Genomic DNA, 24,531 nt, shown 5'->3' with positions numbered 1-24,531 from the left:
CAAAGGTCACAGGTGTCAAGCTCTAGTCCTCGGGGCCGCGTTCCAACATGTTTTCCAAGTGACCCTCGTTAAACGCAGGTGCGTGAAAACTTTTAGCTTCTTTCACGTTCAAAAGGAGCTAAAACTTTTCACGCACCTGCACTTAACGAGGGAATCACATGGACACTCCATTAGGTACACCGCCATTTTCAAGTGTACCTAATAACAGGCCAGTTTATTGGGTAAATATGGTCAAAGGTCACAGGTGTCAAGCTCTAGTCCTCGGGGCCGCGTTCCAACATGTTTTCCAAGTGACCCTCGTTAAACGCAGGTGCGTGAAAACTTTTAGCTTCTTTCACGTTCAAAAGGAGCTAAAAGTTTTCACGCACCTGCGCTTAACGAGGGAATCACATGGACACTCCATTAGGTACACTGCCATTTTCAAGTGTACCTAATAACAGGCCACTTTATTATCTTGGAAAACATGTTGGAATGCGGCCCTGAGGACGAGAGCTTGACACCTGTGAACTTTGACCATGATATTTCCCTAATAAAGTGGCCTGTTATTAGGTACACTTGAAAATGGCGGTGTACCTAATGGAGTGTCCAAGTGACATCACAGATCAAACAGCCAATCAGGAGGTTAGGGTGAGTGAGCCTAAAGATTCAGTTAACTGGAATGCACATCAGTAGTACAAAACGGTGCAGACGAGTATTATCTTCCAGGTCTAAAGAGTCCACTGGTGAGTGACACGGCCTCTTGCTTGGTAAGACCTTGGTTCGATCCCGATGCGAGCACATATTTGAATGTGCTTTTATTGTGCAATTAACCCTTTATTTATTTTTTATTTTTTTTACCTCGTGTAGTGTACCTTATTTTTAGTGTCCATGAGGTGTACCTACACATATTGTCATATTGAAGAAATTGTGGACAAAATCCAACAATATAAAGCAGTTAACCAAATGTCAGATTTTTGTTTTCATGCCCAAAAAAATAAAAACAAGGAATAAAACCAGACATGTTTTAACATAAATGTTTATTTAAAAATAATAATAATAAAATTAAAAGTAAATTAAAAACCAGCAATCCAATGTAAAATTGCAGTAGATATATTGGAAACAATATTTAGGCGTATATATGCATACACGTTATTTAAAAACTACAATAAGTGTTATAAAATCAAGATTACCCAAAGAGAAGCATAATCTCCCCGTTGTTTCATAACGGCGCATCCCTTCATGCAATAAAGTTAGCCGTTAGCTTGGAGAAAACGCGCATAACCCTCACTGCTCCGTTCTCGCGAAGAACTGGAAATGCGAATCACTCACTCGTTTTGTTTTACAGCGAGGTGGCACCAGCTTCAATGGGCATTACTGACACCTACTGGTTGAAGTCATATGGACTGAAAAAAGAACGAATCACTTTAGGAAGTGATTCGGTCACTCTCGTTCACTGAAAAGATTCGTTCTTTCAAACCCATCGTTCACTCACGAGCCAACACTAGATTCGTTGAACGATTTGTTTGAACGAATCTTTTGAGTGAACTGATTCTAAAGATTCTGTTCACTTAAAAGAACTGGAATGCACATCACTTCGGCGCTGCTTGTTCTTGTTTATTTAGAAGGCTGTAAGAATACCCATTGGCTAATGACGACGCAGAATTTGAATATGTAAAGAAAAGAGGTGGGGAAACATTTGGCCTCAAGGCAAGGAACATGTCATTTTGAAAACAGAAACACGTGTATGAATGTACTAATTTATTTTCCTTGAACAACCCATTTCAGGAAAGCACGAAAAATAAATTCAACACATTGTACAGTAGTCTTGATAACAAAATCCTAATTCAGTCCATCCATATCCGTATAATGCCCTCGAATGACACGACATTTTGGTTATAATAGTTTCATCTTTTTACTTTATTCCATTTTTTACTGTACATATTCAAGTATGCTTTGGAATGCACAAAAATGGGGCTGCAAATGAGCAGTTATCACATATGTCCACTAGATGGCAGCATTTAGCCCTGAGGAATTCGTCCATCCGGTTGCAAGTGTCAGTGGACTGCAGTGGAACGGCAAATAAACAAATACCCTGAAAGATAAAATAAACTTGGCACTTGGAACCAAATTTTGGGGTTTTGATGGGCAGCCTCTCATTTGTGTGCGTGTGTGTGTGGATACTGATGAACTAAAATGCTGTGGAATGAATTCACTTGTTGAAATGGAGAATGTGAGACTTGGAATCGTTTGTACTGGTCAGGAAACATGGAAGGGATGCAAGAAAAGTAACCCTAAAAACTTGGGTGATCTTTTTTTTTTTTTTATGAAAGTGAAATTTGGTATTGGAGGAATATGGAAAATAGTTGTCACGGGAAGATTGCAGAATAACGTGTGAATGCTCTTTCGCATTGACAACGTGTAAATATATTGTATACATGTATATATACATTTTTTTTTTTTACAAGTCATTTTCACAGCTTGAATATTTTGCAATTTCATTTTGTCTGATTGTGTGCAGCTATTCCAACGCCCCAACACTCCCCTACCCCTCATGCCCTCTTTTCCTTTGGGACGCCTGCAAGGGAGGACGACGAGGAAGTGGGAGACTCTTGCAGCACGTGCTTGGACACGAGTTCTTTGAAGACTGAGTCCATTTGGCGGCACACCTCCTGTTAACAGAGGACGAGACAATCTGGTGTGACTTCAAACTCTCCTCCCCCTTGGCACAAGGACATTGTGAACTGAAAATATTTAAGAAGGCAAAAGAGAAGGAGCACAAACCTTATCTACTTTGACGTCATCCGCAGGGGTGGTGGTCACCTGTCTGAAGAAGGAAAAGATGGCGGGTGATGTTTGGATTCAAATCGTTTTCACTGTCATTAATGTAAATTGGGATGAATCCAGCGTGAATCCATTGTTAGCTTGATACTCACTCTCTGCGCGTAAAACCAGGAGAGTGAGTCCTCCTTGGCCAGTTCTGGGGCCCGGTTGGAATCTGGATGATGACCTTTGACCCGCATGTAGCCACATTGACCCCAGCCCCGGCTGGTCCCGACGCGGACCTGCGGTGGTCCGCCTGGCCGCTCTTGGAATCCTCGCTGTTTTTCTGCAGGGCTCCTTTCGCCGAGTGACTGCGATTGACCGGGTGTCCCGCTTCCACTTCTGTAGCACATCACATAGCGTGTTACTTTTGTGTTTCACAATCCCGAATGCATGCGACAATCTGTCCTTGCTAGTCAAGGTTTCTTAGCATTTCTCAGAAAGAAAAACAAGCAATTGAGCTCACCAAGTTTGCAGTACTCTGGCTCGCCGTCTCCTTCCTCCACATTTAGCTCACTGTGAGAGGGGGGAAGAAAAAAACTGCATTAGAAAGCAAAAAAAAAAAATCTCAACAGGCTTTTGCGCGTTTGCTTCCTCTTGTATCTGTGCAAACATGGTTTCCTCTGTTGCAAAGCGTCCAATTAAAACAGCCGAGTCAAAAAATACGTCAGCAAAAATCTGCATTGGGGAAAATAAATTCAGAAAATCAACCCAGCCCCTCCTCCCAAAAAAAAAACCCAGCAATAAATAATGTGTTTTGGGGGGGCTAACTGTCTCACCCATCATCTTGTTCCAGCGTCATGCACTTTTCGTACACAAGGCCTCGCACCTCGCTCGGCCCGGGAAAGATGCTCTCGTGCTGGACGATAAAGTTCTTGACCAAAGCGTTGATCTGTGGCTGCAAGGTGACGGCGTCGTGCTGGTCCAGCTGCTGATCCTGGTTCTGTTCCCGAGCCCCTCTGACCAGGCTTGGACCGAAGCACACCGCCAGGTTGTAAGGCTGCATCATGTTCTCGTCGCTGTATTGCGACACGCTGGGGACGAATGGCGACATTAGCGTGAAGCTTCTCATTTAAGGTGGACGGGTGGGCGGGGTTTTGCACTCACTGGTGAAGAAACGCAAACAGGTATCTCATGACAATGATGAGCGGCTCGGCGAAGGACGAGATGACGCTTTTCAGCTGATCGGCTCTCTCGCCGTCGTTTTGGATGTCTGATGGACAAAAGGGACTGTGAAACTTAACAAGGCAATTTATGAAGGCGTCCAAGAGAAGATCAGTTTTAGGTCTCAAACGAAGACTCCAAATAGAACAAGGGGACGCCGAGGATGACGAAACTCACAGGTGTACTCCAACAGCCGACCGAGGCTGTCTACGGGGAAAAGGGGATTCTTCAACTCTCTGAAATACAGCTTGAGCACTCCGGCAACTGAATCCAGGTCAGACGTGTGCTCGGTCAGAGGGTCTTCTCCTACAAAACAACAACGCTGGATCTAAGTAAAAGTATTTTGACCATTTTTTTCCCCACTTTTCTTTTTCACAACAATTTCTAGCAGCTCCCTCCTTACCTCGCTCAAATGCATCCCTCAAATTGTTGACTTCCACTTGAGAGCCCGGCACCCGAAATATGCCTTCGTGGTGGAGGCCTGGTGAACGGAATCACAATTCAAATCGTGCACACGCCTCTGACTCTGCCGAGAGACAATGGACGGGGCTCACCTTTGAGATTAATGTAGCGAATGCAACTTTCCACCACAACTGGAATCTGTTGACCTGACGCCTGCAAAACATAGGAAGGAATATAAAACAATGCACAAGAACATGCAGCGTATTTTTAATTTGACATTCCAGTATATATATATTTTTTTATATTGACAAAAATAAGCACTTCTGTAAGACAACACGTGTACTGATTTAAGGAAGTGCCAAATTTCATTACCTCCAAGAAAGACAGCATGTCACCGCTGAAAAGTTTGTGGTTGTGCACCAAATGACCACTGGAGGGATTTTTTCGAACACGTGGAGACTTCCCGTTGTGTCTGTACGGAGAAAGAAAGCAAATCATTTGCTTAGGTTGTTCGCCGTGGGCCTAAAACCGGATCAGCCGCAATAAAGTGAGGTTGACTTACCTTGGTAGATGTTTACTTGACGTTTGGCCTAGGGTATGGTGAGAAATAAACATTTAAGTACTCGAACAGGTCATTGTTACAGAAGTTACATTTGCGCCACCTTTTTCCACCGCCATTTTAAGCAGGTCATGTTTGGCTTGCAGCTTGGACTCCAAAGAGCTGCTCACCAGATACTCTTTGACTCTCTGGAAGACAAAAAAAGCAGCTCTTGTCAATCATCTGTTCACAAAAAGGAAGACTGTGAGTCTATGGCTTAAAAAAAAAAAACTCACAGTGAGGTAGAGGTTTTCTATGTCTTGCTGGTTTGTTCTGCGGCGTGCCACACTGGGCCGGACTAACAGGCTGTCTGTGCTCTCCTCTTGGTTGCTGTTGGGCTCCAAGTCCAAGTCGGCCATCGTTTCCAACAAAGACGACTGGGCTGCTAACATGCTCTTGTTTGCCTGCGGCGGTCGGGTGAAAGCCACAGTTTGGATATGTTGGAAGTCTCGCCTTGAAGCGAAAGTCCTTACAGGACACCAGTGAGATCGGCCATGTTGGATGTTTGGAGAGAGTACCAATGAGCGTGAAAGGAAGGAAGAGGACGGACGGCGACGCTTTACCTCCTTTGATTCTTCCGTGACGGCTGTCAGCCTGGTCTGGATCTGTTTGAATCTGGTCTCCAGCTCAGACCTCATCTCGTTCTCGGCGCTAATCTCAGATTGCTACGAGCAAATGAGGAGGGAATGAGCGATGTGCGAGAGAAGCAAACCAAAGCACGGGACCACCCACCTGGTCGCCATCGTGGGGCTGGTAGGGGAAGCGAAAGGGCAAACAAAAAGTCACGTGGTGGTCCTGCAGGAGATTGTCTCGGTCCCGCCCCTGGTCCAGCCCGGACATCGTACTGTGGAGATGCTGCAGGCTGGAGTCCAAGTTCTGCTGGACCTGGCGCCGACTGGACAGATAACCTTGCATCACTCGGCCCAGAGACAAGTGGTAGCCCGTATCGGCGCACTGCATGGAGGGGGGAAGGCCGCGGCATGTCAAACAGCCATCACGTGCTAATCTAGTCATTTGAAGAACACGGCAAGGTCTAAAAGCGCTCGTCGTTGGTTGACGGACAAGTGCGGACTGACGTCAATGAGAGTGGAGATGTCCTGGAGGTAGTACTTCTTCATGGAAACGTTAGCAGCATCCAAGTTGAGCAGGTAATCATTTCTGGCCTTGCTGCACTTCAAGTAGATGTCTTGGGCTTTTCCTTGCCTCTGTGAGAACATGGGGGGGGAAAAAGAAATCACTTTCACGTGTGTTCTTCCATTGTTCCTTGCTTTCTGTAATAAATTTAAAGTTTTAGCGCTGGACCTTCAGATTGTAAAAACTCCACATGAGGGTTTTGTAGGGTGCTTTAGAGCCCAACAGCCAATTTACCAAATTTCAAGCAAGTCATGAGTCAAGTCAAACAATCTTGTTCATTCGCAGTATAAATTATTGGAGTGATAAAAATTCCACTGATCATAACACAACAAAAAAAAATATTTTCCAGCTCTAAAAAAATTAATGAACACAGAAAATGTACATTTATAGCGGCAAATATTAAACAACTTAAGGGCATGAACATTCTTTTATGTACTGGATTTTTAAGAGATTTAAAAATATATATATATTTTTTAAATGTAAACCACATGACTTGTGAAGTCACTGAGTTCGCGTCACTTTTTGCCGAGCAAGTCCCAAGTCATAAAATCAGCGACACGATCAATTCGAGTGTGTCACATCTGCTCGCCTGCCATTTTGTGAAAATCTCTTTTGTAAAGAAAGTGAGGAAGACGACAGCACTTCACCTTCTCGATGAGCCTCTCCAGTTTCTTTGCGTTCTGCTTCTGCTTCTCTTCCTGTTTCTCTGCCTCCTTCAACTTCCCGTCTGCACACAGGTAGTCGGCGTGGTACTGGGAGTACGTCCGCCATGCCTGGACCAGAGACACACGTGTCACTACTCACGCTCAAGAAAAACAAAAATGCTTTTGAGTTTCTCACGTACAGTCTGCAGCTCCGTGGTCACCTTGAGCAGGCCGTCCTGAAGCTGAGTGCAGATCTCTTTACTCTGGAAACCGAGCAATTATTCGTACCCTGCTCACGTGGATATTTACACACACACACATTTGAGTACCTTCTTGGCCAGCCTCTGTGTGTACTCGAAGCAATAGTTGAGAGGCTGGATGAGGAAAGAGGAGCAGTTGTCACTCAGCTGGATATGGTCTTTACTCTCCTGCCTCGTGTGTGACAGCAAGGCCAACCACATCTGGGCCACGGAATGACTGCTCGCCTCTTTCCTGTTACCAGAAACACGGGTTTTGAGGTTCCGTCCCGTGTGGAGTTTGCTTGTTCTCCCTAGTGAGTTCTTCCCTCTCACAGTACCAAAACATTGAAGGTTTGAAATTGTTCTACCTTTTGCTCCGGTTGGTGAACCTTTCGGCCAGTTTGTCTAAGGATCGCGAGTACTCGCTCTCGATCTCGCTCCGTCGCCGCAGGTAGTCGGCAAAATCGTGCAGAAGCTGGCTCTTCTGCTCCAGCTGCACGTCCATGGCTTTCAGTTGGTCAACCAGCTGACAGCGAACCTCTGACAAAGGCACAAGAGGGAATCAAAGACTACAGACAACCCCGATTTGCAATCGTAATGTGTTTTACCCTTAATTTGTGTGTCATAGTCCACCACGCCAGTCTTGTCCTTCCTGAGCTTCACATGGGAAGCCATGATTGCCCAAACCAGGTGGACTTCTGTGGAACAAAGACAGCATTGAAAAATCGGGTGATTTGTAAAATGCACGGATTGGTCAGCTCAAAAGTACAGGAGATAAAATAAATAAATGAAATACTAAAAGACATTTTTATTTTTGATGCAATAATTCATAATTTCATTTGCCTTAACTCATCCCAAAATGAATATTTAATACAAATAATGTGTCCTTTGTTAATCTGTCTGTGCCAGTGACGTATAGTGACAGGTAGAACAATTGCAACGCTCTTCCACTAGACGGCAGAACCTTTGTATGGACATTTCAAACTGACTACATCGGGTTGTGGGAAATTTGAGACGAAATCATCAGTCTGATGATTCACTGATGATTGTTTTCCGATTTGTCTCCATAGAAATAAGCTCTCACGCCTTGTGACACAAAGCATGAAAGCGTTCACCATAACGGAGGAGTTAGTTTTGCCTGCTACTTCTGGTTTGCATGCCTGCTGAGGCAGTTCTGAAATGACTTTGCAGATTATTTGCACTTTCATTTGCACTAAATTACAAATTTATTTGCAGTTCATTAAATTTTAAAAAAAATTATATTATTTGAACATATTTATTTTGTCACCTTTTTTAATAAATTTATTGTTTTATATGTATAAATATATACATATATTTTTAATTATTTTAATTTTATTATAAGTAAAATCTAAATATTATAGATTTTTTAATTAAAGACTGACTTGATGCTTTAAAAATAAATATTGTCTCAGCTTGATTTGTGCCAGGAATTATCAACCTGTTTAGAGTTGATGTGTGTGCAGGTTTACATACACATCTAATAAAAATTTTGTGATGATCAAATTGTATCACGTCATTCTTCTGAGTGAGTCAATGAAACCTATACAGCTATACAGCCCCTGAACTAGACCACATGATGTGACACAGTAAATATAATACTAAAAATCAAAAACCATGACCGGCAACATCCTCGCCATCATTGGCCGTGCAGAGATCTCAGTTACTCGAATTTGAAGGAAGATTTACTTGAGTAATTGTATGAAAAAGAGGAAGAGTGCTGTTTTCTTGCATGACCAACACACATTCACACACACTTCCCCATTTAGAAAAAGCACATATGACTCTTCAACATTCTCTTCTGCTGAAATGTGTTATGGCTCTTAGATCGGAAACTTCAGTTCAAACCACAAATGCGTGCAGCAACACACAAACTCAACCGCAACACAAATATGAACCCAAACTGCCTGTCATGCACCACGTTGGGTTGAGTCTCATTTCTTATATGCTTTTCCCCTCTTCCATTACAACCCAAAACAAATAAATTCATGGTGGTAGCTGCCACCCCAAACAAACGCTTAGATACTGTATAAATAATGGTATCTTTAATCAAATTATTTCTGTAAACAAAGCCAACTTAGAAGAAACATGTCAACTTTGTAAGAGTAGATTCCCCAATCGCACCGTCATTGATATAAGGTCATGTAAGCCGTATGTCAGTAACCCCTTCAGTGTTGCCCTCCCTGGTTGGGGGCAATGGCTACGGATTTTTTTTTTTTTTTTTTTTAACTAGGAGTTCTGAAACCTTTCATTTACCACACTGCCATTCCAAAATCTTAAGACTTAAAAGTAATAAGAGCAACTTGAACCTTGTCGCGTTCAACTTTTGAAGACGCCTTCAGCCCATAAACTACCATGTGACGACAGTCAATCCCACTGACTCACTGTTGGTAGTAAACCAGGAAAAGGCGGCAAAATGGCAAAACCAAGAGCCGAAAGTCGGACTTGGAGCACTTGTAAAGAGGGCACGTATTTCTCAGAGGGCGTGTGTCTGCGTCCTACCTGATGAGGAGCAGGCTTGACTTGTCGCTTGTGTTTTGAGAGTGCGGCAGGCAGGCAGGCAGGCACAAGGCAGCCGAGTTACGCCACTTAATTCTCACCTCCCCCTCACACGCATAGATGTGGGTGGGGTGTGCAACTCATCCCTTCCTTGCTCGTTCTTTCGCTCACGCACGCGCCCGTGCGCGCTCACCGTGAGTGTGACTCACTCTCTGCTTTCCCTTTCGTCACATTTGCACATGTGCACATGGGGAGTGTCAGCAGAGAACGTTGGGGGTCAACTGGTTCCCTGTATAAATTTGACTTGCAAACACAAACACATACTGGTTAGTGGTCATCATTGAAAGTAACTGCTGTTGGTTTTCGACAGCAGGTACAGGGCCAACTTTGGAACTCGTGGCATTTCATTTTGAAAAATGGAAACATGGGAATTCATTATTTAATCTCCCGAGGTAAACGGTTCGCCCAAAATGAATGAGTCATTTAATCTAGGGATGCGCCACACTGTGGTGAGTGAGTATACAGTGATCCCTCGCTACTTCGCGTTTCGTTTATCGCGGCTTCACTACATCGCGGATTTTTTTTCCAAATTAAAAAAACATTTAAAAGTCAAAATAAAACTTCTAAATTGAGGAAACATGTGTCTAACCTTTAGGACAATGTAGTATTGCTCCAAATGTTCGTTTACATTCCTTTAGAAGTCCGTTTTGGCATGTTAGCACGCTCACGAATTAGCATCTTTCCGCTAACTCGTTAGCCTGCCCAGTACTCTTTGTTGATGACCGTACTTTGCGGATTTCACTTATCGCGGGTGGTTTTTGGAACCAATTATCCGCGATAAACGAGGGATTACTGTACATCTATATTCGACGACTCTTTAGCACCAGTTAAGACGTTTCAGTATTTGATATTTGAAAATATATTAACAAATTATTTTCTCCGTACATCAAGCACATTTTAAACATGAATTCCGGCACTTAAATATAGAAAACAAAAAAAGTGCATAAATGTTAGAATTCTCAAGTATTGCAAACACAAGTTAAATTAAAAAATACTCGAATATTTGTTTTAAAATAACCAGTCCAGATTTCGATTATAAAATGCAAATCTACTACTTACACGCCGCTAGAGGGAGCCCACAGACTCACTGCTCTAAATGACAGCAACAATTGTTATAATTCCTGAGTCAAGACGGTTAACATGAACTCACTTAAAATACTTACACTGATGCAGATATTTAAAATACTTACAATAACAAATATTTACAATATTTACATTCAGACAGATTTTATTTGATTTTGCAGTCAAAAGTGCAGCGCACTATGCTAATTTTAGGAGAATGATAGAAAAGAATGATAATAAAGGACTCACCAGAGGACTCGAGGGCCTAAAAATGGTTTACATATGCCCACGGTGATGCGTATATAAAAGTGTGAGGTCATGACGGCACTTTATGAGGATTGATGTTTATGATGGCCTCGGGTATCCTCGTGATGCGGCTTCAGAAACGAATATATCAAATGCTGCTTTGTTGCGCACAATTAAACTGGCTGCTCTCAAGTACCATGAACAAGTTATTTTCCATTTCTGGTGGTTCGTATCAAACTTTTTGGACATTCTCTGTTTGGAACTCCTCACTCACTTCCTTCCTCTAAAGTGGATTAAGTTGCGTAATAGAAAAAAAAGAAAAGAAAAAACGACAATTTGAAAAGGTTATGTGATTTGAGGAAGTCCTTGAATCTTTTTTTACATGATTCTGACTTTATTTGGGATAAATAAATAAATAAAGCAAACTCAAAGTCTGGAAATTTATGGAGATTTAAAGAATCAGAGTAAAAGTGGGCATTTTTTTTGGAAATATTCGTGGCTCAAACACTAGTTGCAAATTTTGCTGGTTCACTCCTTGTTGGAGAACAAGCTTTGGAACATTTCAGAAGTGTGTTGAGGTGATTGTGCATTGTAGATTTGTCCTAAAATTTCAGACCAGAACCCAGTACTCAACTTTTTGAGGTCTAGAGTACCATTTTAATCTACAACAAATATTTTTGTCTATCTCTGTGTAGTGTGCATCATATAATCATCTCTCTTTTACTATTGCGGATCCAATCTGCCAGGACTGGCTGAAAAACTTACCTCCACTGGTGAAAGCAAAGTTTCATATACAAGTTGCTTTGCCATCGTCAGGAATTATGACGTGCTTTGCTGCCATCGTGTGGTCTCTCTAAGCAATTACAAATCTTTTCAAGGGGGGGATTAATGATTTTCACTATTGGCTCGATTTTCAGGCTAGGACTGACCTAAAATCAGGTCTTCATTTCCCAAAACGTTTATTCTAATTATTGCACTAGTGATGTACTATATCATATTTATTAGCTTCAGTGTGTTACATGGGCAGACCAGAGTGTATAGCAAAAAAAAAAATTGGTGTGTCATCATCCTGTCATGATTGTGAGCGCATTGTCAAGGGAGGGGCGGGCGGGGCATTAAAAAGGAATTTATTCTTTTCTATTATTTCCTTTAAAAAACAAACCCCAAAAACTGCCTACAAGCGTCATTGCGAATCCGAGGAGGAATCTTTGACATCCGTGCTCTCGGTGGCCTCGCTGACTTCGCTCAGCTCTTTGCTCTCGCCGCCGCTGTCTCTTTCGTTTTCTCTCTCTGGGTCGCCGGAACCGGAAGGCGCCTCCTGACCCGGCACACGGGGACCAGGCTTTCTCAGCTACGGCATGCCACAGTTGTAGTCAAAATCAAAGTCTACGTATGTTCATCCAACCGATCACCACTTGACTCTGCCCCCCCCCCACACACACACACACACACTTGCAATCTTTTTTTTAATTTTCTTTTTTTTTTTAATTACAATGATTGCACAGGTACCTCATCTGCCATATGGGCCAGGTCCCTCTTCATGGCGTAGGCGTCCTCCCCATCTGCATAGTACTTGGGTTCTACTTCACTGATCCTGCGCAGAAACAAGCATGATGTATTCCATGGCTTGAAGTTTAAAAAAAAAAAAAAAAAACGCATACCTAACCCTAAACTTTTGGAGGATTCAAATGAATTCAATGGAAACTGACTTACTGGAACTTGAGTGTGTTTGAGTAGAGATGTAGGGCCGCTCGGTTGCTGCGGTGAGGACAACGGAACGGTTAAAGGCGTCACGACGTTTTGAAGGACACACGTTGTACCTTTTGCGTACGTGAAGCGAGACATATTTGGCGTTGAAGTTCTCAATCATGGCGCGACTGGCCTGGTCCATCAGCTTCTGAGCCAGACCTAGACGTCGATGGGAGCGCTTCACCGCCTGGGAGACATCCAAGGCCACTGCTTGCTTATTGTTTGATGCTTACAAAGCTTTTCCTTCAACTTGGACCAATTTAACTTTTTTTTTTTCCTGTGTGGGTTGCACGAATGGTCCCAAAAACAAACATTACATCTGTACTTTCATGCTGAAGTATATCAGATTTGAATCTACATTCGAGCGAATCAGGATTCAAATCTGAAATCCAATTCCATGACATGATTATGAGAAATATATGATGCATATATTGGAATTTTGTCACTTGCAGTATACAATGTAAAAGCAGTTGATTTCAGTGCGTCAAGCTCTTACTCAAGACGTACCAGCGACGTGATGTGTCCATGAGGCACATCATCTGGATCTTCCTCCCTAAAAAAACAAAAGTGATCCTATTAACACTAAAGGTTGTTCAATTTAATGGCAGTGTTGTGTGTAACATACATCTTTGCCAGCACGTAACCCACAATTTTTCCGTTTTCATCCTCGGCGATGTATGATAACTGAAAAACAAAGAAGAGGACAGAAGTGTGATTAATAAAAAAATAAATAAAAAAAGGAGAAGAGGAAAAAAACGTAAAGTGAACAACCTGGGGCCAGGACAATCCATGGTAAAAGTAATATTTCATTTGGTAGTTTTCTGGCAGACACAGAAGGTTACAGTGCTGCATGTTCATAAGGTCCTCCGGCTGAAATGAAAGACAAGAAACGCAATTTCATTCGAAGTTTGATTTAAACAAGAAGCACAAGATCATGTCATTCGACATACATTTGACCACCAGTCTACTTTAGTATCGGTACTCAATGTTTAGCCACCCCTGCATGATTTATACTAAATACATACATCAGATACACCTTGCCCTTTCTACATAATGCACAATATCCAGAAATAAACACTTGCAGTCCAGTCATGGCCACAATGCTAATGAAGTTAGCAGAAGCACGTTTAGTCGGCTATGTGATGAGGCTAGCTGAGCTACCCTTCAGTGTGAGCGACATGCTTACCCTGGCGTTTCGTATATTCATCTTGTTCCGTTTTCTGTGGTGCGTTAGCTAGATTGCAGCACTTGCACAATTCATAATATTAATAACACCACGCTTTCAAAGGGCTGGTTTAGCTAACTAGCCAGTTTTCTTGCTAGCAGAGTAAAGGAAAGGAAGTTGGTGTTAAGTTTGCCAAAATAGCAACAGCCGGTTCCGGTTAGGTTGTGCGAGGACACTTCACAATAAAATCTGTAAGCTTAGCAACAACAATGTGAGTTTAATTTGAAAATCCGTTTATAAATAAAATTAATTCTATTCGTTGTTCATTCAACCGATACAGAAAATGATTTTGTGTTTTGAAATATGAATTTTTGGCATGACAAAAAGTGGCTTTGTTTGTTTGAATTGTTTTAGTAAATTTAAAGCAGTATTTAAAATTATTTCCCTTTAGTATTTGTTTCGAACGCTGCAATGGTGCCCGAGTATTAAAGGGCGGACTACAGTGAAAAATAATGATAATTTAAAAAAAAAAGAAGTTACGCTAGCAGAGGACAAAAAGAAATGCATTATTTCTGGTCACCGTTTGATGACGTGTCTATTGCGAGTCTGCGTCCTGCAGCGCATGCGCACTGGCCTGACAGCCTTGTTTTGCTGATGTGGACTAGTGGACCTCCTTTCCTTTCCTTTTCCCCGACCTGCAGTCACTGAACAGCAGCGTTGTAGAAGAACTTTTTCAAAGCAACACTTCACCTCTCAACGCGTAAAGCCCCAAAAGCTACAATGATCCGGATAGCAGCTGCATTCCTCGCCCTGTTGGTGGTTGCATGCTCGGGTAAGCTATATGGTTGGAGCCGGTGGAGGGCGATGTTTTAAGAGCTTTCCAAATGCTATGAAGCTAGTTCGCTAATGAGCTACTAGTCGAACTAGTGTTTCAATGAAAAAACTTTGAGAATTTAGTCTTCATATCAAAATAAATATCCAAGTACTAGTACGCTTTGCTCCGGTTTAGAACATTTGTACATAGTACGAGTGAGGCTAAACGGTCCACTGCACGCTACTAGTACTGCTACGGACGTCATAAATGACACTAGTTAATATTTAGCGCTTTATCAGTAATACCAGAAGTGCACAGGGGTCAACTATTCAAATTTTGCATTAATAGAAAAATACTATTTTTACTAGTGTGCCTTTCGAATGAGGACAAAAAATACACAGATACAATTATCCACGTTATCAAATTGAAGTGGCTGCTTGTTAGGATGACAAACATATTCCAGGTCAGATGTTAACATACACCATATTGTATCCCTTGACAGGAGAGACCTGCACGGAGCCGGCCATCACCCCGTCGGCCTACACCACCTCGGACGCTGTCATCGCCGCAGAGTCGGTGTTCATCGTGGAGCTCAGCCTGGTTTGTGCCAACGGAGCACAGGTAAGTTCACAACAAGGCACCATGCAGACACACACTGGACTTCACTAAGAAACGTGAAGCCTTCGTTAACATTTACATTGATAACGACTGCTTACCATTGCTAACTGTCCCTAACTATTGTTAACTAGTAACATTAAACCATTGCTAACCACTGTGACCATCCGGCAGAGCATCACTTTGTATGCTGATGTGAATGGAAGACAGTTTCCCGTGACCAGAGGCCAGGATGTCGGCAAGTACCAGGTAACACACTTGACACGTTTCTATAGTGTACTCATAAGTGTGTACTTAACTAGCTGTCTTGAGTGCCTTGTCCATTTCCTCCCCATCCTAACTTGGCTTTGACTTGATCTTAGGTGTCATGGAGTCTTCCTCACAAGCAGGCCAGCTCAGGAACTTACCAGGTCAAGTTCTTTGACGAGGAATCCTACAGCGCACTGCGCAAGGTTAGCGCCAGATGCTAAGCTATTTGAGTTATTTATTCAGCTTTTTGGTTGGAATGAGGATTTGTGTCTTTTGTAGGCCCAGAGAAACAATGAAGATGTGAACGCCATCGAGCCTCTATTCTTGGTCAACGTGGACCACAGGGTGAGTCTTGTGTATCTTTGTATCATCTTCTGACGCTGATTGTCCACTTTTTGTGACGTTCGACGCATGTTGCGATGTGACTGATGTTTCCGCCGTTGTGACTTCAGGGCGTGTGGAGTGGCCCGTGGGTTTCCACCGAGGTGGTGGCAGCCCTGGTGGGAATCCTACTCTACTACGTGGCCTTCAGTGCCAAGAACACCATCCAAGCGTAAAAACATCCACACTTGAATCTTAAGAGACGACGGCGGCTTTGGATTCAGAGACGGTCAGCAGTCTGGAGGATTTTTTTTTGTTTTTTGTTTTTCTATTCAGACTGTGTCTGTATGTGCTAACAGATGGACTTTGCATCGGTTATTTTTCATACTTTCAGACCACCCAAGCTGGATTGCTTGGTAAGCTGACTTGTCAAATCAATAAATGAGTGATTTTGGTCTTCCAGTCTAAAGAAACTCATTTCTTCTTAGAGTAAATCCTGCACTTGAGATGGCGGACTTCCTAGAATTGATTATCTTAGCATTGTTGACATAATTGGCTTAACGGGCCATGGGTAATTGATGCATATTGAATAAATATTTTGTCATTTAGTAGAGTAATATTTTTGTAGTTTAATTAGACTAACCAATATTTTTGTAGTAGTTTAATAAGACACTAACCAATCATGTTGGCATGCTGTGAGACAATTATTGAATTTTACTTTTTTGGTCGCAAAATTTCCGTACTAAAGACACATCCCTCTATGCCAGTGGCAGAAGAATCTTTCCTTCGTTAACGAAAGGTTCCACCTATTTCTATTAATTCAGGATGCAGAGTGTCACCTCTTTTTTTAATTTCATTAAACAACGTGTAAAAAAGTGGAAAAGGGTACAAGGCGCTCACGTCTCCTCCATAGTGTCCGAAACTCCAAGCTCACACGTTTTACAAAGGTTCTCCTCCAGGAATTGGCCCAGGCAGCCGTCAGCGCCGCACATGCACGCCACTTCATGTTGTCGACCCAGCGACATCGTGTATGCGTCGGAAGAATAATTCCACGTCAGTTCGGTGCCTGCCTTCACCATCCTGACACAAAACCACACATGAGACGCATTCGATGAATTTTCAGGTGCCTCACTTATTTGCTTCTTACCTGTTGGTGAAGAAGGCCACGATGGGGAAGTTGGGGTCATGTGAGTCAGTGAAGACGTTCTGAATAAAAAGATTGGGCTGGCAACTATGCTGCGGGAGATGAGACAAGACGGCAGAGCTCAATATCAAAGGTGGGTCGCTCCATAAAGAGAGAAACATGAAAATGGCCCCATGAAAAAGTCATCTTTGTTTTCTTGGAGTTGCGGTCCACTTACGTTGAGGAAGCGGCTCACGTTTCCTTCCTTTCTGGCATCCAGCAAATAAACGTCCTCCGACTTTCCCGCCATCTTCAATCCCCTTTTGCTGCCGTGGCCATCGCCGTTGTTTGGTGACGTCAAAGCTTTCTTCGCCTTGTCTTTGCTCTGATTTGCGTTGGCCTCGGCGGGTCTCTGGATGACTGCGACGTGCAGCGGCGGCGAAGTCGGGGGGTCGGCGTTTTCCAGCAAGTCGTTTGCCTCCTGTACGGGGGGTGCCAGCCACTCGGTGACCAACTCCACCTCGTCATCGGACGGCAGGTCCATTCTGCTCAGCTTCAGTGGCGGAGGCTCAATGGGTCGCTGGACTCTCTGCAGGATCACGCCTGGGGGATGTCAAAATGACTTTTAAATTGAAGTTTGGGAATTCAGATTGTTTTAAACACGTGTTGTTTGTGTCACCTGCGTAGATGCACACGAACGTGCCCACGTCCAAGTCGTCACAGCAGCGCACACCCCAGCCACAACGCTCCGTCCAGAAGATTTGAAGACGGACTCGGATTCCTCTCTGGATGACTCGATTCTGACAACGAGCCCGGTCGCAGCTGCACCACGGCCCGCACTCAAACAACCTGCATTCAAATCTTTATTGGTATTCATGGAGCGGTTACAACAAAATTGAAAAAAAAAAAAATAATAATAATCATACTTGGGCTTGAAAACAAGTAGCACCTATCAATGCATCTCAAATGATTGTGAATTCTAAATGCTCACTGATTGTTGACTGTTCGTGGTTAACTCACCCGGACGGCACAGGGTGGGAGAGTCTCTGATAGTTGTAGTGGTTTCCTGATCCCGTCATGGCGATGCAGGCGCAGCGTTGTTCGTCCAAGCATCCATCCGTACACTCGCAACACGCGTCAAACACGGGACGTCGGGTCAAAAAGCAGCCATGCGGCCAGCGCTCCTTCCTGTAGCGGAATTCAGGGGGCCGGGAGTCATCGGGGCCCACGCAAAGCTCCACTGGGGTGGGCTCGGCTCCGCGACTCAGGTCTATCTCTGGGGGATGGCTGCCCAGGACTATGGGAGGGTCCAACTGCACCGCCATATTGAAGGAGAAATTGTCCAGCTGAAAGAAAACAGCAATATGATCCTGTTTCATCGATCTGTTTTTTTTTTAGCATAATACAACAAAACATTTCATGTAAATGAGAATCCGAACAATGTTGCAAAGCAGCTGACCTGGAATACATCATAGCTTTCACTGGCCAACAGGAAGCGTAACACATCGGCATAGTTACGGAGGCTGTGTCCACAGGGGGCTTTGTAAATCACATCCCAGTGGCTTTCATCTTCCTCCTCATCTTTCCAATGATCGTCACTGGACCCGTCCTCATTGGATGACATCAGTGGCCTGGCCACCATCCTCTTGAACCCGCACAGCAGCGGTACCCTGAGCGGGTTCTGACTCCAATATGGCAGTTTGGCCCGAAGCGTGCCTTGTAAAGAAGGCAGGCACATCTAGAAGGAGGAGAAGCAGATTCAGAATATGAAGTGAATGGTGATGGTCATCTTGAACTTACCTTGCTGCACACGTGCAGCTTGTATGGTGGCTGAATGGGCAGCAGAGGAGGCAGTTGATCTTCGAAGGCAGATGGAGGAGATGTGGCTGTGGAGCTGCGGTGCTCATGCTCTTTATCTGAGCAGGTAAATAAAGGCAGGACTTTATTTGACATTCTTACATTCTGTGCAAAAATTATTCATACTATAATAATCATATTTAAATTAATAAACTGGAAGTTACAGAACATTTCAAAATATATTCTTATCCTATCTGATGTTAATAAATGAATGATTAAGCCTGATTGCATGATTTAAAACAAAGATTTAGTGTTTTTTTAATTTGTTTTGCACCATTAATTTTGCATTAAAAAAACTCTACGTTTAAATATGATGTCATCATTTTGGAAAACCAAATCAAATACCTTCACACTATGTTTGTCCACTATTATCTGAAATGTCCACTCAGTCAAAAAAAAAAAAAACATGGCATGTACAGTTCTAATACTTCCACTAATTTGAATTCCATTTTGGCAGACTCGATCAAATTTGACCTACAGAAAGTACATACAAAAATGTTGTACCATCCACCTTAGAGAAAAAAAAAACATCAATGCCATTTGCTGTCTTTTAATTGCTCTTAAATATTTCATTAAACTGCAAATTCACACAAATATATCGATGGGTTACCTGAACCAACGACCAACTGAATCACCGGAGAGTTGCCCATCGGAGACAGAACCGTCCACTCCAGACAATCGAATAGCTTCAAAGCTTGAACCCGTTCTGATTGAACAGAAGCAATTTAGAAAAATCTATCATAAAATTAAAGATAGGCAGATGAGCAAAACCTTTGTCGGTTGCCGTGTTGGCTCTCAGGACCTCCTTCAGGTGATCTAGCTTCTTGAATATTATACTAAACACCTGATCCACGTTCTCCTTGTCCCAAAAAGCTTTGGCCCGATCTAGGAAACACAAAGACATTTTAAATCACTTTCCCTGCATCATCAAATCAGTCAGACAAAATATAAAATTATGATAATAATTTTTCACATAGCGCGTAACCCAAGTTACTTTAATTTAACTAAATCACAATCTCACCAGCGTCTCGATGGTCGAAGGAATCTTCCATTTTAATCAAAGCGAAACATTTAAGTGTTATTTTGAAGTATTAGTCGATCTGATGGACCGCTAAGCTAGCAGTCGCATTTTGACTTGGTTGCATTAGCAAAAAAGAAAAAAGAAATTACAAAAGGCGACGTCTAATAAAATAGCCTTGAAGCTGATATTGTTTGTCTTAGCTTCAATGTAATTTATTTCTTTGCATTAATAAATTCAGCCCAAATGGCTCAGACGTTATGTTGTGTTTCTTCCACCACTATACACCGGCCGGTCGGCCACCGTAATTTACCAATGTTCTTTACCCTGAAGTTGGTCTGGCAGACACCACTAACATTTGACGTTCATACTGTGTATAGCAAAACAAAATAGAACTGAAACTTTTCAAATGTCTTTAATCACTTAAAACACGTAATATTTATCCACCAACGCACTCAAGATACTTGATAAGTGGATCCCTTTATTTGCCGCTTATTTTCTGTTATAGATCTATCTAAAAAAATTCTAAAAAATGGAGGCCTGCTGTATCTTAAATCCCCAGAACGAACTTTTTAGGTTGCCACGTTCTTTTTTGTTTATATTCTTTAAATCATGTTCGAAAAAAAGATTCATTCGTTCATTCATTTTTATTTTGTTTTTATTCTTTAAATCATGTTCGAAATAAAGATTTATTCGTTCATTCCTTTTTATTTTGTTTTTGTTCTTTAAATCATGTTCGAAATAAAGATTTATTCGTTCATTCATTTTTATTTTGTTTTTATTCTTTAAATCATGTTCGAAATAAAGATTCATTCATTCATCTACCTTGGATAGATGGACGTTTAGATAAATGTAATTTTTCATGGTACCTATATTTGATGTCTAACGACCTTCATCGGCCACCGTAGTACCTGTTTTAGGCGTCGATTGACCCTCGTCGGCCACAGTAGGAAATGTAAACTACAGTTCTATACATGCCTACAGTTCGCGTTGATACTACCGGAATTTATGAATGTATTGTGCTTGATATTCTGCTGTTTAGTCCGGAGAATCCACACAACGATTATTATTATTTTTAGCACAGTAGTTTTGTTAATCATCCAACGTTCTCGTGTGGGCGGTGCTGCTCCTGTCATGCTTTTGTAACACCTAAATGACATGTTACACAACAACGTCTTGATGGAAAGTAAAGCGCGTCTTTGAGAGGTTAGCAATTTAGTTTTTTTAAAATTAAGTGTGAAGCACGCTTATAAATATATAAACTGTGTACAGTCATAAGTGTGCGTGTGTGTTATGTACTCAGACTGTTTTATAACCTGTATATACAATTTCAAAATGGTTTGGAGTACAAAGTATGTCCAAATCCTTGACTGTAAACGTGAACACATTGGGAAAACAAGAAAACTATATGAAATACAAATAAATATTTAGTGTAGATGAATGAGTACTCAAGAAAAAATAATCAAATAGTAGGATTAAGCAACCTATCAACATTGCTTTCATTTTGAAGAAAAAAAAAAACCCTAATAAAAATCTTTAAAATTTAAATAGAGATTTTGAAAAATGTCTTGGATTTTTTTCAAAATTGGAACTCCCAAATTAATACTCAAGCAAAAATGTATTAGTTAATTAATAACTTTTGCCTTAAAATAATGTGAGTGAGCAATCTTTCATGAAGATAGACTAAAGATTAGACAATATATTTTTAAATTGTTTAGGTTGTGCTCAGTTTTATGAAATACTTTCTACAAATGTGTACTCACTATAATAAACCTGTCTGCAGCAAGATATTCTTTAACAAGAAAGTTAAATTGGACGTGATGTATTTTATTGTCAGAAGCCACCATCGAACAATTTACTGGTTCTAACTCTCAGCTTTTATGATGAATAAAGTTCTGACAAACTTGTGGTAGATGACTGCGCTGCGGAGGTCTGTGAGTGAGGCATTATGGGCAATGTGTGCTGCCGACGCCATGTCCATGCCCGTCCACTGGTATTACAACATCCGTGACATCAGAAGGGATTTTGGAGGATGGATATCTGGCTTTAATTCTCCCCGAGTTAAACATCCGAGCAGCATCCTCAGCCTGTCCAATACCGGTGAGGATCAGCCTTCCTCTTTTTTGTGTGTGTTTATCAACAAGCATCTTACTGTGATCATTTGATGAAGCTGGTAGCGGGCGCACTTCCTGGTCGTCTGCAGCCAACCGAGTGGAGGTGGTTGGTAACATCATCCTCCATGACAAACTGCGTTTTTGGAAAGCTTCCAGTGGTTCCATCCACTATCACCAAGGTACCAAGGCAGAACTATTGAGGGAACGGGGGGAATGGATTAATAATAATAATACATTTTATTTATAAGGCGCCTTTCGAGGCACTCAAGGTCGCTGTACAAACATAAAATAGCATACATAATTAAAAGAAAAACAAAAACATAAAAAAAAAAGACCTGATTGTGTACTAACTTTGGCCTTATTTGCTGCAGGTGTACCGTATTTTCCAGACTATAAGGTGCACCTAAAAACCCAAGATTTTCTCAAAAGCCTTATAGTCCGGTGCGCCTTATATATGGACCAAATTCCTAAATTTAAACTGGCCCGAAGCATTGTGTCATGAAATCAATCATAAGTGGCCCGCTGAAGACTCTGAATCATGAATCAAAAAGACTATGGATCATTATTTTGTGATTATAAAGTAATTTGTTGCGTCTGAAGTTGAAATAATAAAAATAAAATGGTGACTGATTTGATTTGGATTAAAAAGCTGACATAGACCTTATAGTCCGGTGCGCCTTATATAAGGACAAAGTTTTAAATTGGGTCATTCATTGAAGGTGCGCCTTATAGTCCGGTGCGCCTTATAGTCCGGAAAATACGGTAGTTTGAATTATATGAAGGCGTCGTAAAAAAAAAAAAAAAAAAAAAAAAGTTAAGTGAGGTCAACTTTTGGGAAGGAAGATGCAACACAGGCTTTCTGCCACCTGGAAGTATCTCCTATTATTATTTCCCAAAATTGTGAATTGGTTTTATCTTCCAGGTTTGGAGGCAGGCAACAACACGCTAAATGTCCTGTGCGCCCTGCGAGCCGCTCACACGCTGGCCAGCGGTGACTTTACCGACGTCTCGCATCCGGACGCTCGAGCCGCCGTCCTAGCGGACTACGTTCACTTCTTGACCACACCCGGCACGCACGACGACACCTACGCCGAGTCCTACCACCGATCCTTCTTTTCCGAATGGCAGGACAGCAGACCGACATCCAGCCAGGAGGTACAACATCTCCCCTCGGGGAAGTTCACGGCTCAATCAATCGCTGGGCAGCTGAAAATGAACTGTTACACCGGACCTTCAACTCTGTGTTCTCGAAAGGTTCTATTATTTGCGGAGGAGCGCTCCGAGAAGAAGCTAAAATCACCCCCGGACAGCCAGTTGGATGCAATCGGTTGCCTCCCCATGAGCCTTCCCTTCGTTCTGTTGTCGGCCTCGGCCAATGAGGAGCAAGCTGTACGTACCACGCAAGCACCGTGAGGTCACACGCATACACACCTGAGTGGCAAAACCTTCTTTTCTACCACCATAGTGTGAATGTGTTTAATTTCAATCCAAAAGATTTTTATGGAAAATAAATTACTTAAAAAGACTGTAATTTATATTTCAGCGGGTTCAGGTGATGGTAATTGACATGACTGGATAATTCATGGAATTTTTTTGTTTGGATTAATGGTACAGACATGCTACTCTTTTGATGCGGGAATGCAAATGGACGTTAGCCATTATGTTAAATGACTGCTTCTCCAGGTCCGTGCTGCAGCGGATTTTGTGAAGCTCTCCCACCCCCACCCATCCGTGCCTGAGTACGTATCTATCTACAGCAAGGCCCTTCACGCCGTGCTAGGGGGTGCCGATGTCCGCCAACAGGCCGAGCTCGCCCTCAGGACGCTGGGGGTGTGGGACGCCTGCGAGAAGTTCAGTCGGCAAGCTGCTAGGTACACACCGACAACTGCAGATCTTGTTTTGGTTTTGGTCCTGCTTCCAGAAAAGGTTTCATTTAATCATATGTCCATTTGTTATTTTTTTTTAGGTTTCCAGAAGCATCTGAAGAACGACTGCAGGTCCATCAAAGTGCTGTCAGTAGTCTCGGCCTGGCGTGCTACACAAAAGGTAGGTGATCATTTTCCTCCTGTTGTCTTTCCTAAATGTGATCTTGTTTCTGTAATATTTTTTTGTGACCCTCCAGGAGCTCTTTCCAGCATGTTTTACCTTGCCCACCAGTTTCACGATGACCCTGCTGCAGGAATCCTGGCCAATACTAACTGTGGAGGTTTGAAAATCCTTTTTAAGAACTCAAATATAATCTAGATCACATTGTGATAATTACGAGACAATTATGTTCGTTTTCAGGAGAGAATTGTAACCGAGGAGCTGCACTGGGGGCTCTGCTCGGAGCGGGAGGAGCCTACACCAAGTCCACCATCCCGCAGGACTGGAAGGACCAGTTAAGGGATGCTCAGGATTATATCCCAGACATCCTTAAATGTCTGAAGTACTGAAAATCCAAAGAAACCACAAAAGGAGTTTACCCATTCCATTTTCTCTTTTGGTTTACAAATGCAAGGATCAGATTGGATCCTTTTACTGATTCCGTGTGAAACCGCTTCAAGTATACATTTCCATTGTAGTCATGAGTGAATCAAAAATGTCAATAAATGACAAATCAAGCTGATGGGTTTTTTTTTCAATCGCTTCGAGTGACTTC

At 42.3% G+C, this 24,531-nt stretch overlaps 5 protein-coding genes across 10 annotated transcripts in view; 2 read left to right on the top strand and 3 right to left on the bottom strand.

The window, feature by feature from the left end:
* Positions 1-1,722: 1,722 nt before the first annotated feature.
* The window catches only part of LOC125989182 (rho GTPase-activating protein 4), a 28,533-nt gene continuing 5,724 nt past the window's right edge, over positions 1,723-24,531 (bottom strand). The window contains exons 2-24 of one of the 4 annotated variants that reach the window (XM_068648684.1): positions 9,501-10,146; positions 7,589-7,678; positions 7,349-7,520; positions 7,071-7,233; positions 6,942-7,004; positions 6,745-6,870; positions 6,040-6,168; positions 5,696-5,917; positions 5,527-5,628; positions 5,200-5,367; positions 5,028-5,112; positions 4,928-4,955; positions 4,738-4,837; positions 4,518-4,578; positions 4,367-4,444; positions 4,141-4,269; positions 3,907-4,012; positions 3,579-3,833; positions 3,266-3,315; positions 2,913-3,141; positions 2,761-2,803; positions 2,525-2,648; positions 1,723-2,064 (exon numbers count right to left, since the gene is read on the bottom strand). In XM_068648684.1, the coding sequence (XP_068504785.1) occupies positions 2,529-2,648; positions 2,761-2,803; positions 2,913-3,141; positions 3,266-3,315; positions 3,579-3,833; positions 3,907-4,012; positions 4,141-4,269; positions 4,367-4,444; positions 4,518-4,578; positions 4,738-4,837; positions 4,928-4,955; positions 5,028-5,112; positions 5,200-5,367; positions 5,527-5,628; positions 5,696-5,917; positions 6,040-6,168; positions 6,745-6,870; positions 6,942-7,004; positions 7,071-7,233; positions 7,349-7,520; positions 7,589-7,655 (2,496 nt within the window). In that variant the 5' untranslated portion in view covers positions 7,656-7,678; positions 9,501-10,146 and the 3' untranslated portion in view covers positions 1,723-2,064; positions 2,525-2,528. Of the gene's footprint in view, positions 2,649-2,760; positions 2,804-2,912; positions 3,142-3,265; positions 3,316-3,578; positions 3,834-3,906; positions 4,013-4,140; positions 4,270-4,366; positions 4,445-4,517; positions 4,579-4,737; positions 4,838-4,927; positions 4,956-5,027; positions 5,113-5,199; positions 5,368-5,526; positions 5,629-5,695; positions 5,918-6,039; positions 6,169-6,744; positions 6,871-6,941; positions 7,005-7,070; positions 7,234-7,348; positions 7,521-7,588; positions 7,679-9,307; positions 9,479-9,500; positions 10,220-24,531 lie in introns of those variants that run through there. The other 3 variants (XM_049755263.2, XM_068648683.1, XM_049755266.2) reach the window with 3 other exon arrangements.
* On the bottom strand, positions 11,849-13,988 carry naa10 (N-alpha-acetyltransferase 10, NatA catalytic subuni). 2 transcript variants are annotated; one of them, XM_049755284.2, is made up of 8 exons: positions 13,801-13,988; positions 13,386-13,484; positions 13,240-13,298; positions 13,122-13,167; positions 12,686-12,801; positions 12,579-12,623; positions 12,375-12,459; positions 11,849-12,183 (listed from the first exon to the last, which is right to left on the bottom strand). In XM_049755284.2, the coding sequence occupies exons 1-8, from the start codon at positions 13,819-13,821 to the stop codon at positions 12,049-12,051; spliced, it is 606 nt and encodes a 201-aa protein (XP_049611241.1). In that variant the 5' UTR covers positions 13,822-13,988; the 3' UTR covers positions 11,849-12,048. The 2 variants fall into 2 exon arrangements, with proteins under 2 accessions (XP_049611241.1, XP_049611240.1); XM_049755283.2 differs by having other exon boundaries at positions 11,849-12,216; positions 13,801-13,987.
* Positions 14,396-16,240, top strand: ssr4 (signal sequence receptor, delta). The gene is made up of 6 exons (XM_049755285.2): positions 14,396-14,611; positions 15,096-15,214; positions 15,383-15,457; positions 15,571-15,660; positions 15,737-15,802; positions 15,910-16,240. Exons 1-6 carry the CDS (start codon positions 14,560-14,562, stop codon positions 16,012-16,014), a joined length of 507 nt encoding a protein of 168 aa, XP_049611242.1. The 5' UTR covers positions 14,396-14,559; the 3' UTR covers positions 16,015-16,240.
* setdb2 (SET domain bifurcated histone lysine methyltransferase 2) lies at positions 16,612-21,827 on the bottom strand. 2 transcript variants are annotated; one of them, XM_049755269.1, is made up of 10 exons: positions 21,681-21,827; positions 19,530-19,643; positions 19,369-19,464; positions 18,702-18,817; positions 18,361-18,639; positions 17,922-18,247; positions 17,581-17,750; positions 17,140-17,504; positions 16,926-17,014; positions 16,612-16,858 (listed from the first exon to the last, which is right to left on the bottom strand). In XM_049755269.1, exons 1-10 carry the CDS (start codon positions 21,721-21,723, stop codon positions 16,675-16,677), a joined length of 1,782 nt encoding a protein of 593 aa, XP_049611226.1. In that variant the 5' UTR covers positions 21,724-21,827; the 3' UTR covers positions 16,612-16,674. The 2 variants fall into 2 exon arrangements, with proteins under 2 accessions (XP_049611226.1, XP_049611227.1); XM_049755270.2 differs by lacking the exon at positions 21,681-21,827 and adding an exon at positions 19,780-20,095.
* Positions 20,706-24,498, top strand: LOC125989192 (uncharacterized). Its single transcript, XM_049755281.2, has 9 exons — positions 20,706-20,982; positions 21,690-21,876; positions 21,947-22,069; positions 22,813-23,045; positions 23,145-23,279; positions 23,574-23,761; positions 23,857-23,936; positions 24,013-24,096; positions 24,177-24,498. Exons 2-9 carry the CDS (start codon positions 21,690-21,692, stop codon positions 24,323-24,325), a joined length of 1,179 nt encoding a protein of 392 aa, XP_049611238.1. The 5' UTR covers positions 20,706-20,982; the 3' UTR covers positions 24,326-24,498.

Source organism: Syngnathus scovelli, chromosome 2, assembly GCF_024217435.2.
Source record: "Syngnathus scovelli strain Florida chromosome 2, RoL_Ssco_1.2, whole genome shotgun sequence".
Taxonomy (NCBI): domain Eukaryota; kingdom Metazoa; phylum Chordata; class Actinopteri; order Syngnathiformes; family Syngnathidae; genus Syngnathus; species Syngnathus scovelli.
Note: the sequence above shows the minus strand (reverse complement) of the source record. Positions and strands in the feature narration are given on the sequence as shown.

Bases quoted from the DNA above. Each gene is read 5' to 3' on its own strand.
- naa10 (XM_049755283.2), bottom strand. From the start codon at position 13,821: ATGAATATACGAAACGCCAGG. The intron at 13,299-13,385 runs GTTGTTCACTTT...TTTGTTTTTCAG, and splicing joins ATGGATTGTCCTGGCCCCAG to TTATCATACATCGCCGAGGA. The intron at 12,217-12,374 runs GTACCTGTGCAA...GGCATGCCGTAG, and splicing joins TGGCCCATATGGCAGATGAG to CTGAGAAAGCCTGGTCCCCG.
- ssr4 (XM_049755285.2), top strand. From the start codon at position 14,560: ATGATCCGGATAGCAGCTGCATTCCTCGCCCTGTTGGTGGTTGCATGC. The intron at 15,215-15,382 runs GTAAGTTCACAA...ACCATCCGGCAG, and splicing joins TTTGTGCCAACGGAGCACAG to AGCATCACTTTGTATGCTGA. The intron at 15,803-15,909 runs GTGAGTCTTGTG...TTGTGACTTCAG, and splicing joins TGGTCAACGTGGACCACAGG to GGCGTGTGGAGTGGCCCGTG.
- LOC125989192 (XM_049755281.2), top strand. From the start codon at position 21,690: ATGACTGCGCTGCGGAGGTCTGTGAGTGAGGCATTATGGGCAATGTGT. The intron at 23,762-23,856 runs GTACACACCGAC...ATTTTTTTTTAG, and splicing joins TTCAGTCGGCAAGCTGCTAG to GTTTCCAGAAGCATCTGAAG. The intron at 24,097-24,176 runs GTTTGAAAATCC...GTTCGTTTTCAG, and splicing joins GGCCAATACTAACTGTGGAG to GAGAGAATTGTAACCGAGGA.
- setdb2 (XM_049755269.1), bottom strand. From the start codon at position 21,723: ATGCCTCACTCACAGACCTCCGCAGCGCAGTCATCTACCACAA. The intron at 18,248-18,360 runs GTCAGCTGCTTT...GTTTTCTTTCAG, and splicing joins AAAGCTATGATGTATTCCAG to CTGGACAATTTCTCCTTCAA. The intron at 16,859-16,925 runs GTAAGAAGCAAA...GTTTTGTGTCAG, and splicing joins GTGGCCTTCTTCACCAACAG to GATGGTGAAGGCAGGCACCG.